This window comes from Chrysemys picta, chromosome 13, assembly GCF_011386835.1.
Source record: "Chrysemys picta bellii isolate R12L10 chromosome 13, ASM1138683v2, whole genome shotgun sequence".
Lineage (NCBI taxonomy): Eukaryota > Metazoa > Chordata > Testudines > Emydidae > Chrysemys > Chrysemys picta.
The window spans coordinates 16,389,005-16,403,214 of record NC_088803.1 but is presented as its reverse complement, the minus strand read 5'-3'; the positions used below and the strand labels follow the sequence as shown (position 1 = coordinate 16,403,214).

General features: G+C 45.4%; 1 protein-coding gene across 1 annotated transcript; it reads left to right on the top strand.

Annotated features, from left to right (window-relative positions):
* Window positions 1-4,768: 4,768 nt before the first annotated feature.
* On the top strand, window positions 4,769-5,743 carry LOC135975186 (olfactory receptor 10A7-like). Its single transcript, XM_065565246.1, has one exon. It carries the CDS (start codon window positions 4,769-4,771, stop codon window positions 5,741-5,743), a length of 975 nt encoding a protein of 324 aa, XP_065421318.1.
* Window positions 5,744-14,210: the final 8,467 nt, after the last annotated feature.

Below are 14,210 nucleotides of genomic sequence, written 5' to 3'. Positions count from 1 at the left end.
GTCCCCTGCCCTGAAGCGCAATGACACCCGGATGCGAGCAGCCCTGACTGTCCAGAAGCGAGTGGCCATAGCCCTCTGGAAGCTTGCAACGCCAGACAGCTACCGGTCAGTCGCGAACCACCTTGGCGTGGGCAAATCTACCGTGGGGGTTGTTGTGATGCCAGTAGCCAAGGCAATCGTTGATGTACTGCTGTCAAAGGTAGTGACCCTGGGAAAAGTGGAGGTGATCATAGATGGCTTCGCAGCGATGGGATTCCCAAACTGCGGTGGGGCCATAGATGGAACTCACATCCCTATCCTGGCACCGGAGCACCAGGCCAGCCAGTACATTAACAGAAAGGGCTACTTTTCCATGGTGCTGCAAGCACTGGTGGACCATAGGGGACGTTTTACGAACATCTACGTCGGATGGCCGGGCAAGGTTCATGACGCTCGTGTTTTCAGGAACTCTGGTCTGTTTAGACGGCTGCAGGAAGGTACTTACTTCCCGGACCACAAAATAACTCTTGGGGATGTGGAGATGCCTATAGTCATCCTCGGGGACCCAGCCTACCCGCTAATGCCCTGGCTCATGAAGCCCTATACTGGCGCCCTGGACAGTGAAAAAGAACTCTTCAACTACCGGCTTAGCAAGTGCAGAATGGTGGTGGAGTGTGCTTTTGGCCGTCTCAAGGGGAGATGGAGAAGCTTACTGACTCGCTGTGATCTCAGCGAAACCAATATCCCCATTGTTATAGCAGCTTGCTGTGTGCTCCACAATCTCTGTGAGAGCAAGGGGGAGACCTTTATGGCTGGTTGGGAGCTTGAGGCAAATAGCCTGGCTTCTGATTACGCCCAGCCAGACAGCCGGGTGATTAGAAGAGCCCAGCGGGACGCGCTGTGCATCCGGGAGGCTTTGAAAGCTAGGTTCCTGAGTGAGCAGGGTAACCTGTGACTTTTAAGTTTGTGTAGAGAGAAGCTGAACCTGCCCCCGTTTCTTTACCCAGTTAATATTGACTATCCTCTCCAGTTACATACCCCCTTCACCCCCTTCCAACACACGTTTAGAAATAAAATCACTTCTACTTTGTTAATGAACACCGTTTTCTTTATTACTGTTTTCGCGGGAATGTTTTAAACCTGGGACGCAGACTGTGGTGGGGAGCGGGTGTAGTGTAGTGACGCAAATGACGCTTCTAAACTCCAGGATTGACAGGCTCCGCTGTGGTGGACTGGTTGTTTCAACGGAGCCTGTCACCCCTCCTGATCGGGACTGTGTGTATGGGGGGGCTATGTGTTTGTGGCAGTGGGAGGACGGTTACAGATCCCCTGCTGCGTGGCTCTGTGATCCAGGATAAGGACCGCCGCATAAGATCTGTAACTGCCCTCCCCCGCCACAAAGTCACAGAGCAACCCACCCCCCACCACAGAACATGAAAACCACCTCCCAGACTGACCAGGGTAACTAGTGACTGCACTGTGTATGTGCCCTGCTGCTGGACCTTCCCCCGCCTATGTACCCTTCTAAAGGTGACTGTCCTGTCCAATTACCAACCCCCTTCCCCCTCCTTTCCCCCCTCCTCCAAAAGAACATGATGGAAACAGTAATTAACAGAAACATATTTTTTATTAGCAACTACACATGAAACTGGGAGGTGAAACTTGGATGGGGGCTTGTGTGAGGCGGGAAGGAAAGAACTTGTCAAATGTTGGGGAATGAGAGCCTTCTACTACTAGAGGTTTCAGAGTAGCAGCCGTGTTAGTCTGTATCCGCAAAAAGAAGAACAGGAGTACTTGTGGCACCTTAGAGACTAACAAATTTATTAGAGCATAAGCTTTCGTGGACTACAGCCCACTTCTTCGGATGCATATAGAATGGAACATATATTGAGGAGATATATATACACACATACAGAGAGCATAAACAGGTGGGAGTTGTCTTACAATAAGAATCAAACTGTCTGTACTGGGCTATCTTGATTATCACTTCAAAAGTTTTTTTTTCTCTTAATTAATTGGCCTCTCAGAGTTGGTAAGACAACTCCCACCTGTTTATGCTCTCTGTATGTGTGTATATATATCTCCTCAATATATGTTCCATTCTATATGCATCCGAAGAAGTGGGCTGTAGTCCACGAAAGCTTATGCTCTAATAAATTTGTTAGTCTCTAAGGTGCCACAAGTACTCCTGTTCTTCTTTCTACTACTAGAGCTGTCTGAAGGGGTGGAGTGAGAGTTTGCACGGACTCTGCCGCCCCTCCTTCTTTGCACTTTCGGTGAGGGGGGTATGGGACTTGGTGGCGGGGGGAGGGCGGTTACAGATAGACTGCAGCGGGGCTCTGTCCTCCTGCCTCCGTTCCTGCAGAACATCCACAAGGCGCCGGAGCGTGTCCGTTTGCTACCTCATTAGTCCAAGCAGCGTTTGAGTCGCCTGCTGGTCTTCCTGCCGCCACCTCTCCTCCCGTTCCATGTGTGCTTGGTGCATTTGGGACAAGTTCTCCCGCCACTGGGTCTGCTGTGCTGCCTGGGCTCAGGAGCAGCCCATAAGTTCCGAGAACATGTCCTCCCGTGTCCTCTTCTTCCTACGCCTACTCTGTGCTAGCCTCTGGGAGTGTGATGCCAGGCTAGGTTGTGAGACAGTCGCAGATTTGGCTGTGGGAATGGGAAAAAGGGAGTGAATTCCTCAGAAAGATAAATGTAGTTGTGAACAAAGAACATAGTCTTTCTCTGTGAACAAGACCATGCACAGCACCTATCACATGCGCACTCAGGACAAGGTCGAATTCTCGGCCTTCACATTCAGTGCCTGGAGTCTTGCACTGCAGATCTGAGAAGCGGGGCAGCACACCGGAATTTGTGTAGCAGGCAGACATGGTAAGCCGTAGACTTGTGGCAGCTTAAAACTTTAATAGTAGCACTGGCCTCCTTTCACATTGAAAGCAATGCCAGTCCCTGCTGCCAGCAATCCGGCAAGCAGGAACTCTGCCCCTGTCCCACCCCCTCGCGGCTGTCCCCGGGAAAGATCCCTGTATGCTGCCCCTCTCCCGCCTCCACCGCGTGGCTGCAAACCAGCGGTTACAGTTCTGTAAAGGAACTGGCAAGCAGTCCCAACACTAACATTCCCCTACCTAATTCAAAGCAGGTCACCATGAGCGACATCACCCTGATGAGGATCTCAGACAGTGAGAAAGAAAGAATGCTTCGAGAAAGCCTCCAAAGACCAGGGCCGTATGCCGCCCTGCTCTGCAGGGCAATGATCCCTGAGTACTTGATTGTCTCGTGGCGCGGAAACATTTCATACTACGGAGGACCCAATAAGGCCACTCTCCCCAGGAACCTGATGCAACGGCTTTCCAATTGCCTCCAGGAGAGCTTCCTCGAGATGTCCCAGGAGGATTTCTGCTCTATCCCCGGACATATAGACCACATTTTGCTGTAGCTGCACTGGCAGGGACTAAACAGTAGAGCGGCTTGGGCAGAACAATCATGCTAAACCGGACATTGTTAGATTTTTTTTCAATAGTTGCACTGCCCAGGACTGAATCGTTATGCGCTTAGGGCAAACTAATCATGAGAAACCCACTGTTGTTATTCTTAATATTCCTGTTCTGTTAAAAATAAATGTTTAGATGTTTAAAACACTTACTGGCTGATCCTTCCCCAGATTCTGTGTCCGGGTTAACGGCTGGGGACGGTTGGTAGGGGATCTCTGTAAGGGTGATGAAGAGATCCTGGCTGTCGGGGAAATCAGCGTTGTAAGTGCTGTCGACTGCCTTGTCCTCCTCATCTCCTTCCTCATTTTCTTCATCCGCTAACATGTCCGAGGAACCGGCCGTGGACAATATCCCATCCTCAGAGTCCACGGTCAGTGGTGGGGTAGTGGTGGCGGCCGCACCTAGGATGGAATGCAGTGCCTCGTAGAAACGGGATGTCTGGGGATGGGATCCGGAGCGTCCGTTTGCCTCTTTGGTCTTCTGGTAGCCTTGTCTCAGCTCCTTGATTTTCACGCGGCACTGCGTTGCATCCCGGCTGTATCCTCTCTCTTACATGTCTTTAGAGATCTTCTCGTAAATCTTTGCATTCCGTCTTTTGGAAAGCACGGACTCATCGCCCCACACAGCAATCAGATCCAAGACTTCCCAATCAGTCCACGCTGGGGCCCTCTTTCTATTCTGAGATTGCACGGCCATCACTGCTGGAGAGCTCTGCATCGTTGCCAGTGCTGCTGAGCTCGCCACGATGTCCAGACAGGAAATGAGATTCAAACTGCCCAGACAGGAAAAGGAATTCAAATTTTCCCGGGGCTTTTCCTGTGTGGCTGGTCAGAGCATCCGAGCTCGGACTGCTGTCCAGAGCGTCAACAGAGTGGTGCACTCTGGGATAGCTCCCGGAGCTATTAGCGTCGATTTCCATCCACACCTAGCCTAATTCGACATGGCCATGTCGAATTTAGCGCTACTCCCCTCGTCAGGGAGGAGTACAGAAGTCGAATTTAAGAGACCTCTATGTCGAACTAAATAGCTTCGCGGTGTGGACGGGTGCAGGGTTAATTCAATGTAACGGCGCTAACTTCGACATAAACGCCTAGTGTAGACCAGGCCTCAGTCTCCAATACTGTTAACTTCCCTTGTAGGTGTGTATGTCTGCCTGTGTGCTGAGCTCAGTATTTGGGTTGGTGGCCTGAAGGAGAGGGAGCCTTTGAACATTAATGCATTTAAATTGCTAATGTGATATTGATGTTTAATAAATGTTGTTCTCATCCTATTGCAGGGTTTGGTTCATTTCCCCCATGGCAAACACGGAACAGGGAAATCAAACCTCCCTCACAGAGTTCATCCTCCTGGGATTTGTGGCTATCCCCAAACTGCAGATCCTTCCCTTCCTTCTGCTCCTTGTGATTTACATTGTGACTGTGGCTGGGAACATCCTCATAATTGTGCTAGTTGTGGCTGATCAGCACCTTCACACCCCCATGTACTTTTTCCTGGGGAACTTGTCCTGCTTGGAGACCTGCTACACCTCCACCATCCTGCCAAGGATGCTGGCCGGTCTCCTGACTGGGGACAAAACCATTTCCATTGGTGGCTGCATCACACAATGTTACTTTGTTGGTTTCTTTGCAGCCACTGAGAGTTATCTCCTAGCAGTGATGTCTTATGACCGGTATCTAGCAATATGCAAACCACTGAATTATGCAGCCTTTATGAATGGCTGTTTCCGCCTCCAACTAGCAGCTGGGTCTTGGGTAAGTGGGTTATTGGCTAGTTCCGTAGTAACAGGTATGTTATTAGAATTAACTTTCTGCGGTCCCAATGAAATTGATCATTTCTTCTGTGAAGTTACACAAATAATAAATCACTACTGCAATGATATCTACCATTTGGAACTTGTACTTACCATTCTGTCTGCTTTATTCACATTGCCCCCATTTGCTTTAACTGTGATGTCCTATGTTTGTATCATCTCCACCAACCTGCGAATCCCTTCCAACACTGGGAGGCAAAAGGCCTTTTCCATCTGCTCCTCTCACCTGATCGTGGTGACAATTTTCTATGGGACCCTGATCATTGTGTATCTGCTACCAAAAACCAATACACTCAGAGACCTCAACAAAGTGTTCTCTGTCTGCTACACAATTCTGACTCCTCTGGCCAATCCCTTCATTTACAGCCTGAGAAACACAGAGGTAAAAAAGGCACAGAGAAAAATTTTCAGTGAATGTGTAGATTTTAGAAGACTTCAAAATTGCTACTGTAGTTTTTGAAAGACAAAATAATAATGACTGCAGCTGATTTATAGTTTAATGCTTAGATCTTGTGTAGCCCATTATTTCATGCTAGGTCTTTGGAACTGTGATATTATAACATATGAGGGTGTGCAAAGATTTATCTGTAAGATCAATCAGAATGAGGATCTTTGTGTTTGGAATAAAACTGTGCTGTATTTTCCTTGTTGAAGGTGGGTAGATACTATTTTAGTAAATTCCATAGACTCAAACAAAGTCTGCATGTAAAATAGTGACTTAGGGCTGGATCTACAAAGGGACTTAGACATTGCAATGCCTCATTTCTAGCACTCTGCTAGCCAGTGGAACCCACACCCAGACTTGGGCAGTCAGGGGGCACATCTACATTGAAATAAAAGACCCAAGGCAAGGCCGTGGCTGGCCCAAGTTATCTGACCTGAGCTTGGGGGATTTAGGCCAGAGGGGTAAAAATGGTATGGTAGACATTTGGGCTGGAGCCCAGGCTCTGAAACCCTGCAGTGGGGGTGAGTCTCAGAGCCCAAGGTTACAGCTTTTCTCTGATCTTGGTTTGGTAAATGCTGCCACCACCCAAATGCAAAAAAAAAAAAAAAAACCACACCTTTGAACCCAGGAAGGAGCACTTGGGAATTCCTCCCTATGGGGTACCCTCAAACCCTTTCACCACCCCTCCAGGGAAGAGGTAATAAAGAAAACAAGGGAAAATAGCTGGGGCTACCAGCTAATTAGACAACATGCACAAACCTCTTAGAACATCAAAAATCCAATCCTGTTCTTAAAAAAGGTTAATTTTATTAAAAACAAAAAGGGAAAAAATACATCTGGAATTTAGGCTTTTTGCTAGATCTTAAAAAAAAAAAACAATTACAAAAATTAAGCACCCCAAATAGCTTTCTTGGGTGTTCAGCTTAAAGGTTACAAGGAAACAAAAGCATCAGGGATTAGCACAGAGGAGATCCAAAAGCCAAAATAAAATATAAACCTGATACCTTCTAACTAAACATTTCCAATCCAAATTATTTCTTCTAGGTATGGAAAATAATTTTTCATACCTGGTTCAAACCTTACACAGCATTTCTGCTTATAGCATTTCTATTCAGTGTCCCTGCAGCCCAGAGAACGACAGACAAAGGGAAAGTTTCTTTCCCAATTTTAAAAAGTTCTACCTTCCCATTGGCTTTTTTGGTCAGGTGCCCACTTCCTTTTCTTTACCTCTAATAATAATTACATGAAGAACTAAATGGTACTTTTTACATTTCAAGGACTACAAGGACTTAGAATGCAGGAGTACTTGTGGCACCTTAGAGACTAACAAATTTATCTGAGCATAAGATTTCGTGGGCTACAGCCCACTTCATCAGATGCATAGAATGGAACATATAGTAAGAATATATATATACATACAGAACATGAAAAGGTGGGAGTAGCCATACCAACTCTAAGAGGCTAATTAATTAAGATGAGTTATAATCAGTTATAATCACCATCATAGGACCTAATCACATCTGCCACGCCATCAGGGGCTTGTTCATCTGCACATCTAACAATGTGATATATGCCATCATGTGCCAGCAATGCCTCTGCCATGTACATTGGACAAATCTGACAGCCTCTATGCAGATGAATAAATGGACAGGAATCTGACATCAGGAATCATAACAATCAAAAACCAGTAGGAGAACACTTCAACTTCTCTGGTCACTCAGTAACAGACTTAAAGGTGGCAATTTTGCAAAAGAAAAGCTTCAAAAACAGACTCCAACGAGAAACTGCTGAACTTGAATTATTATGCAAACTAGATACCATTAATTTAGGCTTGAATAGAGACTGGGAATGGCTGAGTTATTACAGAGATTGAATCTATTTCCCCATGCTAAGTATCCTCACACCTCTTGTCAACTGTCTGAAATGGGCCATCTTGATTATCGCTACAAAAGGTTTTTTTTTTCCTCTGCTGATTATAACATCTTAATTAATTAGCCTCTTAGAGTTGGTATGACTACTCTCACCTTTTCTTGTTCTGGTCAGGTCTCTCAGTGGGGTGGCAATTTGGCAGTAGTTTGGTACAAATCATCGGTAATACCTGGCCAAGCCCAAGAAGGATTGGAGCTACTTCTTTGATTTAGGGACAGGCCAATTTTGGATAGCATTTACCTTAGCCTGTAGGGGGTTGATAGTACCTTAACCCATCTGGTGTCCAAGGTATGTTATACTGTTTACGCCTATTTGACACTTTTTGGCCTTAACGGTTAATCCAGCCTCCCTTATGTGCTGGAAGACAGCTTGGAGGTGTTCTGCCCATGAATCTGAGAATATAGCCACATCGTCAAGGTAGGCGACTGCAAATTCCCCAAATCCAGCCAGAAGGTTATCTACCAATCTCTGGAAGGTGACAGGTGCATTTTGCAGTTCCAAAGGGAGCACATTAAATTCATACAACCCTACATGGGTGATGAAGGTTGACCTTTCCTTGACTGGGTCATCTAGTGGCACTTGCCAGTATCCCTTAGTTAAGTCTAAGGTGGAAATGAACTGGGCACATCCCAGTTTTTCCAATAGCTAATATGTGCGTGATATTGGATAGTTTTCTGGGTGAGTTAGAGCATTTAGCTTACAGTAGTCTACACTAAAATGGATTTCCCCATCTGGTTTGGGAACCAGAACCACTGAAGGGGCCCATGCACTCTCAGTGGGGCAGATTACACCCATCTGTAACATGTCCTTGATCTTCCTTTCTATTGTGATTTTGGCTTGAGGAGCCATCCTGTTAGGGTGACAAGATAGCAGGTGTGAAAAATCAGGACAGGAGATGGGGGGTAATTGGCACCTATATAAGAAAAAGCCCCAAATATTGGGACTGTCCCTATAAAATCAGGACATCTGGTCAGCCTACATCTGGTAGGGTTGGGCTCTAATTGGGCAAGCATCACCTGTGTCAATGGAGTGGTACGCCCATTCTGTCCATCCTGGGGTGACTGAAAACGCTGGCGTGAAGCTGGGGCAGAGCTGCTGGATTTGCTGTCACTGCTTATGCCAAGGGTCATGGAAAAGTTCACCTCTTCCATGCCACTGTTGCTTTTCCCGTCATAGTAGACTCCTTCAGGCCACTCAGCGTAGTCTGTCTCCTGGGCTGTAAACTGGAGAGCCTTGATTTCTCAGGAATAAAAGGGCTTTAGATAATTAACATGGTATACTTTAGATCTGGGAATAAATGGCCCCTCCCAGGATGCTTCCATCTTATTGACCTGGAGCACTTTCAGGACCATGACTTGGTCACCTACTCTGAAGGAACGCTCTCTGGCATGTTTATCATACCAGGCCTTTTGCTCTTGTCGAGCATCCTGTAGGTTTTCTCAAGCAAGGGCTAGAGAGTCCTTGAGGGTGTTTTGCTTGTTGGTTACAAAGTCCAAAATGTTAGTTCCTGGAGAAGATATAACCCCCTCCCATTGCTGCTTCACCAACTGTAATGGCTCCTTAACTTCGTGGCCATAAATGAGTTCTAAGGGTGAAAATCCCAAACTGGGATGTGGTACAGTCCTGTAGGCAAAGAGCAACTGCTGCTACACTAGGTCCCAATCATTGGAGTTCTCATTCACGAATTTACATATCATGGCCCCCAAAGTCCCATTATACTTTTCCACAAGGCCATTTATTTGATGGTGGTAAGGGGTAGGAAAAAAGTGTTTCACCCCATGAGCTTCCCAAAGACATTTCATGGTCCTTGCCAGGAAGTTAATTCCTGAATCTGTAAGGATGTTGAAGGACCAACCTACCTTGGCAAAAATGTCTGCCAATGCCTGGCTCACACTTTTAGCCCTGGTGGTGCTTAGAGCTACTGCTTCTGGCCATTGGGTGGCAAAATCCATGAAAGTCAGTATGTACTGCTTTCCTCTGGGTACCTTCTTAAGGAAAGGACCCAGAATATCAACAGCTACCCACTGAAATGGAACCTCAATGATGGGAGTGGCTGGAGAGAGGCCTTGACCTGGTCTTGGGACTTTCCCACCCTCTGGCACACCTCACAAGGCCGGACATAGGTAGAATCATCCTTGCCCATTCCCTCCCAGTGGAATGACTTCCCCAAACGGTCCTTCATCTTGCTCATCCCAGCATGGCCACCAGGGTGATCATGGGCTAGGCTCAAGAGCTTTTCCCTATACTTAGTTGGAGCTACCAACTGTCTCTAAGGATGCCAGTCCTCCCTGTGCCCACCAGAAAGAATCTCATTGTATAAGAGTCCTCCTTCTATAACAAACCTGTACTTGTTAGAAGAGCTGAGAGGTGGTGGGTTGCTCTGTGCCACCATCCAAGCTCCCTTGAGTTTCTCATCCACTTCCTGCTCTGCCTGGAACTGTTCCCTTGAGGCTTGAGACATTAGTTCCCAGCACCTGACAGAGAAAGGGAATACTCTGTGCCACCCCAGAGCCCTGGGCCTCTCTGCCAATGCCCCATCTCCAACTGTGGCCATCCCTGATGCTTCAGAAAAAGGAGATAAAAAATACATTAGACTAGAAAAAAATCTGTTCCTGACCCCCAGCAGGCAGCTGGATGAAATCCTGAAACATGACCTGTAAGGAAAATGAGACACAAACCAGGAATGAATCTCAGGGCTGCCAGTTCCTGCCTCCGCCCACCATCACAAGCACTTCTACTGCTGCACCTGCATATTGTAACTTTAGAATCTCTGAGTGGCACATGAGGCAACCTTTTCCTCCCACTGCTGTCTGTACAGAGCAAGATGTTTGACGCTGTCATAAATTGTCTCCATAATGGCAGCATGCTTTTTGGTGTGGCCTAGGAATAGTGTCATTCACTACTCAGGTCTCATTTTCACTATTGTTCTGATATATTATATATTATATTATATGCAAATCCTTTCAACTTTAATATAATATAAAAGTTAAAACAATAAAGTCAAACAAAACATTTCAATAATTCCCCTCAAAAATTTCAACTAAATCAATACATTCCCACGTCCAGTCTGACATCCAGAATAACTACGCTTGGAAACATTAGATTTTTATCAGTAAATGTCAGTAAACATCAATTTCACCCTGCAAGCACAGATTGATTAAACCTATTTCCATCGATAATAACTGAAATGTATAGCTAGGCATAGTAAGAAAAATGTTGCTTAAAAACGTTTAGAGTCAAAATTCAGACGTTAAGACTTCTGAATGAGGCTTGTTACAAGCAAATGAATATTTATTGTGTATTTTGACATGGGATGTTGACAATTTGTGTTTTAATGGTTTATAAAGTTTAGCTTTTTGAACCTCACTGTCTATTGTCATTAAATACTTTCCCCTCATAATTTCACATGACTGTGAAAATGTAAATCAATACAAATCTAAAAAAAATGCGTAAACATAAGCATTGCTATTAGCCATCCCAATTATTTAGAAAAATGAGTTCTGCCAACCCTATACACAACACAGGCCAGAGATTCCCACCCCATGATTCCTGCATTAAGTGCATCACTTCTAGTTGTATCTTCTAGGAAGAAATGTCTTATCTTGACTTAAAGACTCCAAGCAATGGAGAATCCACCACACCCTTTGGTAAATTGTTCCCATGGTGAGCGACTCCACCTTCTGATCTCTTGTGTCCTGAGCAGAGAAGAATGGTTGAAGCGGTAGAACACCCCCCGCAAACCTTGGCCCTGCTGGCCGGCTATAGTGGAACTTTGTTACTGGTTATGTAGAAAGGTGAAACATATTCTTGGTCCCACAAAACCATGTCTTATGATTTTGCCTGTTCTTTCACCAAGTATTTTCATTTGTATTATATGGTTCAAATTTCAGGATGCTCGTCCTTTCTTCGGTGGGGGCCAGGAGTGTGCAAATAAAAAGAAATGAAATGAAATATTTATTTCCACTTGGATCACTTGTGAGCAGAGTTGATTTCATGTATAAATTTTTTTTCTCTCACAGACTGGGGACCAAGACACAAGTGTTGTCAGTTGGCTTGCATGTGTGTTCTTTCTGTGTGCTTTCCCTGTTCTGTGAAGATAGCTGGTACAGCAACCCTCCATAATACTACCCAGTGCGGTTAAGTGCTGAAGGCTGGAATGTCCTTGCCTTAGTAACACTGTTTAAGCTGCCCAGTGCTTCTGTCCTTGGAGCAGGTAAGGCAGCCAGCTCATTCAGCAGACTTCAATATTACCCAATGAATCAACATCTACACAAGTCTGCAGACGTAACACTGACAGATCCCAGTTGTTGGCAGGCAAGATTGAGCTGAATTTATCATACTGTGGACATAGTCACTTCCATTTGTGGATTTTTAGGGAAGTGCAGCCAGCTGCTGAAGGAGTCCATCTTTTTAACTCCAAAACAGCGAGTTCATGCTTCTGGGCCGAAATCTGGGCCTTAATCTGGGCCTGTATTTCTCTGTCTTTTAACTCCAGGGCTCTTTCATCGGCAGCCACCTTTCTGGCTGCCTCTGCCTCCATAGCTTTCTTGTGGGCAGTTGCCTCTCCTTCTTTGAGTTTCAGTTGAAACTATCTGTCCTTTTCCTTCTCTTTTGCTTCTAATCTGGCCAGCTCTAGTTTACTAGCTGCCTTACTAGTAGTTATGGTTGCTAACCTTCCTGCCCTTACCACAGCCTAGCGTGAAAGCTAGAAAAAAAAACCCAGAGTTTGTGAATTACCTTGCTGTAACTTAACTACTCTGCCCTCAGAGAAAAAATACTCCAGCTGCTCTCAGCTAAAAAAAAGTGTCCTTTAAAAAAAAAAAAAAAAACTCCCTGTCTTTCAAGCAGCCAAAGAAAAAATGTGTCCTTTTTAAAATCCTAAGGTCTGTGCTTCTGGTTCAAAATGATCACACCGCTACCACCATGTCAGGGTTCCCTCCCCACTCTGAACTCTGGGGTACAGATGTGGGGACCTGCATGAAAGACCCCCTAAGCTGATATTTCACCAGCTTAGGTTAAAAACTTCCCCAAGACACAAATTCCTTTCCTTGTATTCCTGCCACCAGCAAGTGATTTAAACAAACATCCCCCTCCCAAAATATCCCCCTGAGCCCCTTCACCACCTTTACTGGGGGGGCTTGAGAATAATATACCAACCAATAGGTTAACCAAGTGAGCACAGACCAAATCCCTGTTTTTTAGGACACTGAAAATCAATCAGGTTCTTAAAAGAAAAATTTTATTATAAAGGAAAAAGTAAAAGAAACATCTCTGTAAAATCAGGATGGAAGGTAATTTTACAGGGTAATAAAGAGATTTAAAACACAGAGAATTCCTCTCTAGGCTCACTTCAAAGTTACAAAAACAGGAATAAACCTCCCTCTTAGCATAGGGAAAATTCACAAACTAAAACAAAAGATAATCTAACACATTTCCTTGCTATTACTTACAATTTCTGTACTTTTAGTTGTATATTTTTAGGAGTTGGGTTACCTGCTTGGTCTCTCTCTTTCTCCCGAGAGGGAACCAAACAAAAGAGCACAAACAAAACCTTTCCCCCCACCACCCAGATTTGAAAGTATCTTCTTTACCCTTGGACCTTCTGGTCAGGTGCCAACTAGGTTAATTGAACTGATTAACCACTTACAGGTAAGTGATTCTGTACCTCTGGCCAGGAGGGATTTGATGTTACTGGATACATAAAGATTGTTACCCTTCCCTTTTGTATTTATGACAGCTACCTAAAAAAAGCTTAGGAGATGAGGGTTTGGACTGGCACAACCACATTCATGGAGCATTCGTTTCTATATGGGAAGCTTCTGAAGTCTAAACCAAGCTAATTCTCAGCCGGAAATTTGTGTGGTGTTTTAACAGCCCAAACAAGACTTTTTGAATTCAGAGAATCCAGTGCCCACATAGTCATTTGCCAGACTCCTCCTGCTTAACTGGTTTACTCACAGCAAACCAGTAATGTCAGCTCTTTGGAACAGAATCAAGGGAGCAAGGCTTAGTCTGTTGTCAATCCAATAAAAAAGGGTCATTGCACAAATCTGAGCTTGCCTTAGCAGCATGTTTGTGTGTCAGTTTTTCTCACTCCCTCTCAGATGTCATCAGCCTCCGTTATATGAGTCCCAGCCCTCAACCTGTGTGCTTAGCCCAGTATTTGGGCTGGTGGCCTGTGTTGTCAGATGTTGTCTGCCTGTGTGTTCTCTCTGCATGCTGCACTGGCTCTGGCCAGTTAGTCTGTACAGCAGGCTCCAATCAAATTGCCCACAAAGACCACAAGACTTGGTTTACTAGTGAAGGCACCTGGCCAGGTTTATTGTCGACCAAGCACAGTCCTGATGCCATGGCTCAATGGTTACCAGTTCACTAAGTCATGTATGCCTGTGACAATGGACACATCTCAGTGAGCAGTGGGACTTTCCATTCCCTCTTAGGATGGACAAAGATACTCTCTGTGAGGCTCCTTTGTATACCCCAATACAAACAACATACGTATTGCTCCTCTGACGTGGTTAGTTGCCATCCTCTGACGTAGTTAGTTACCACC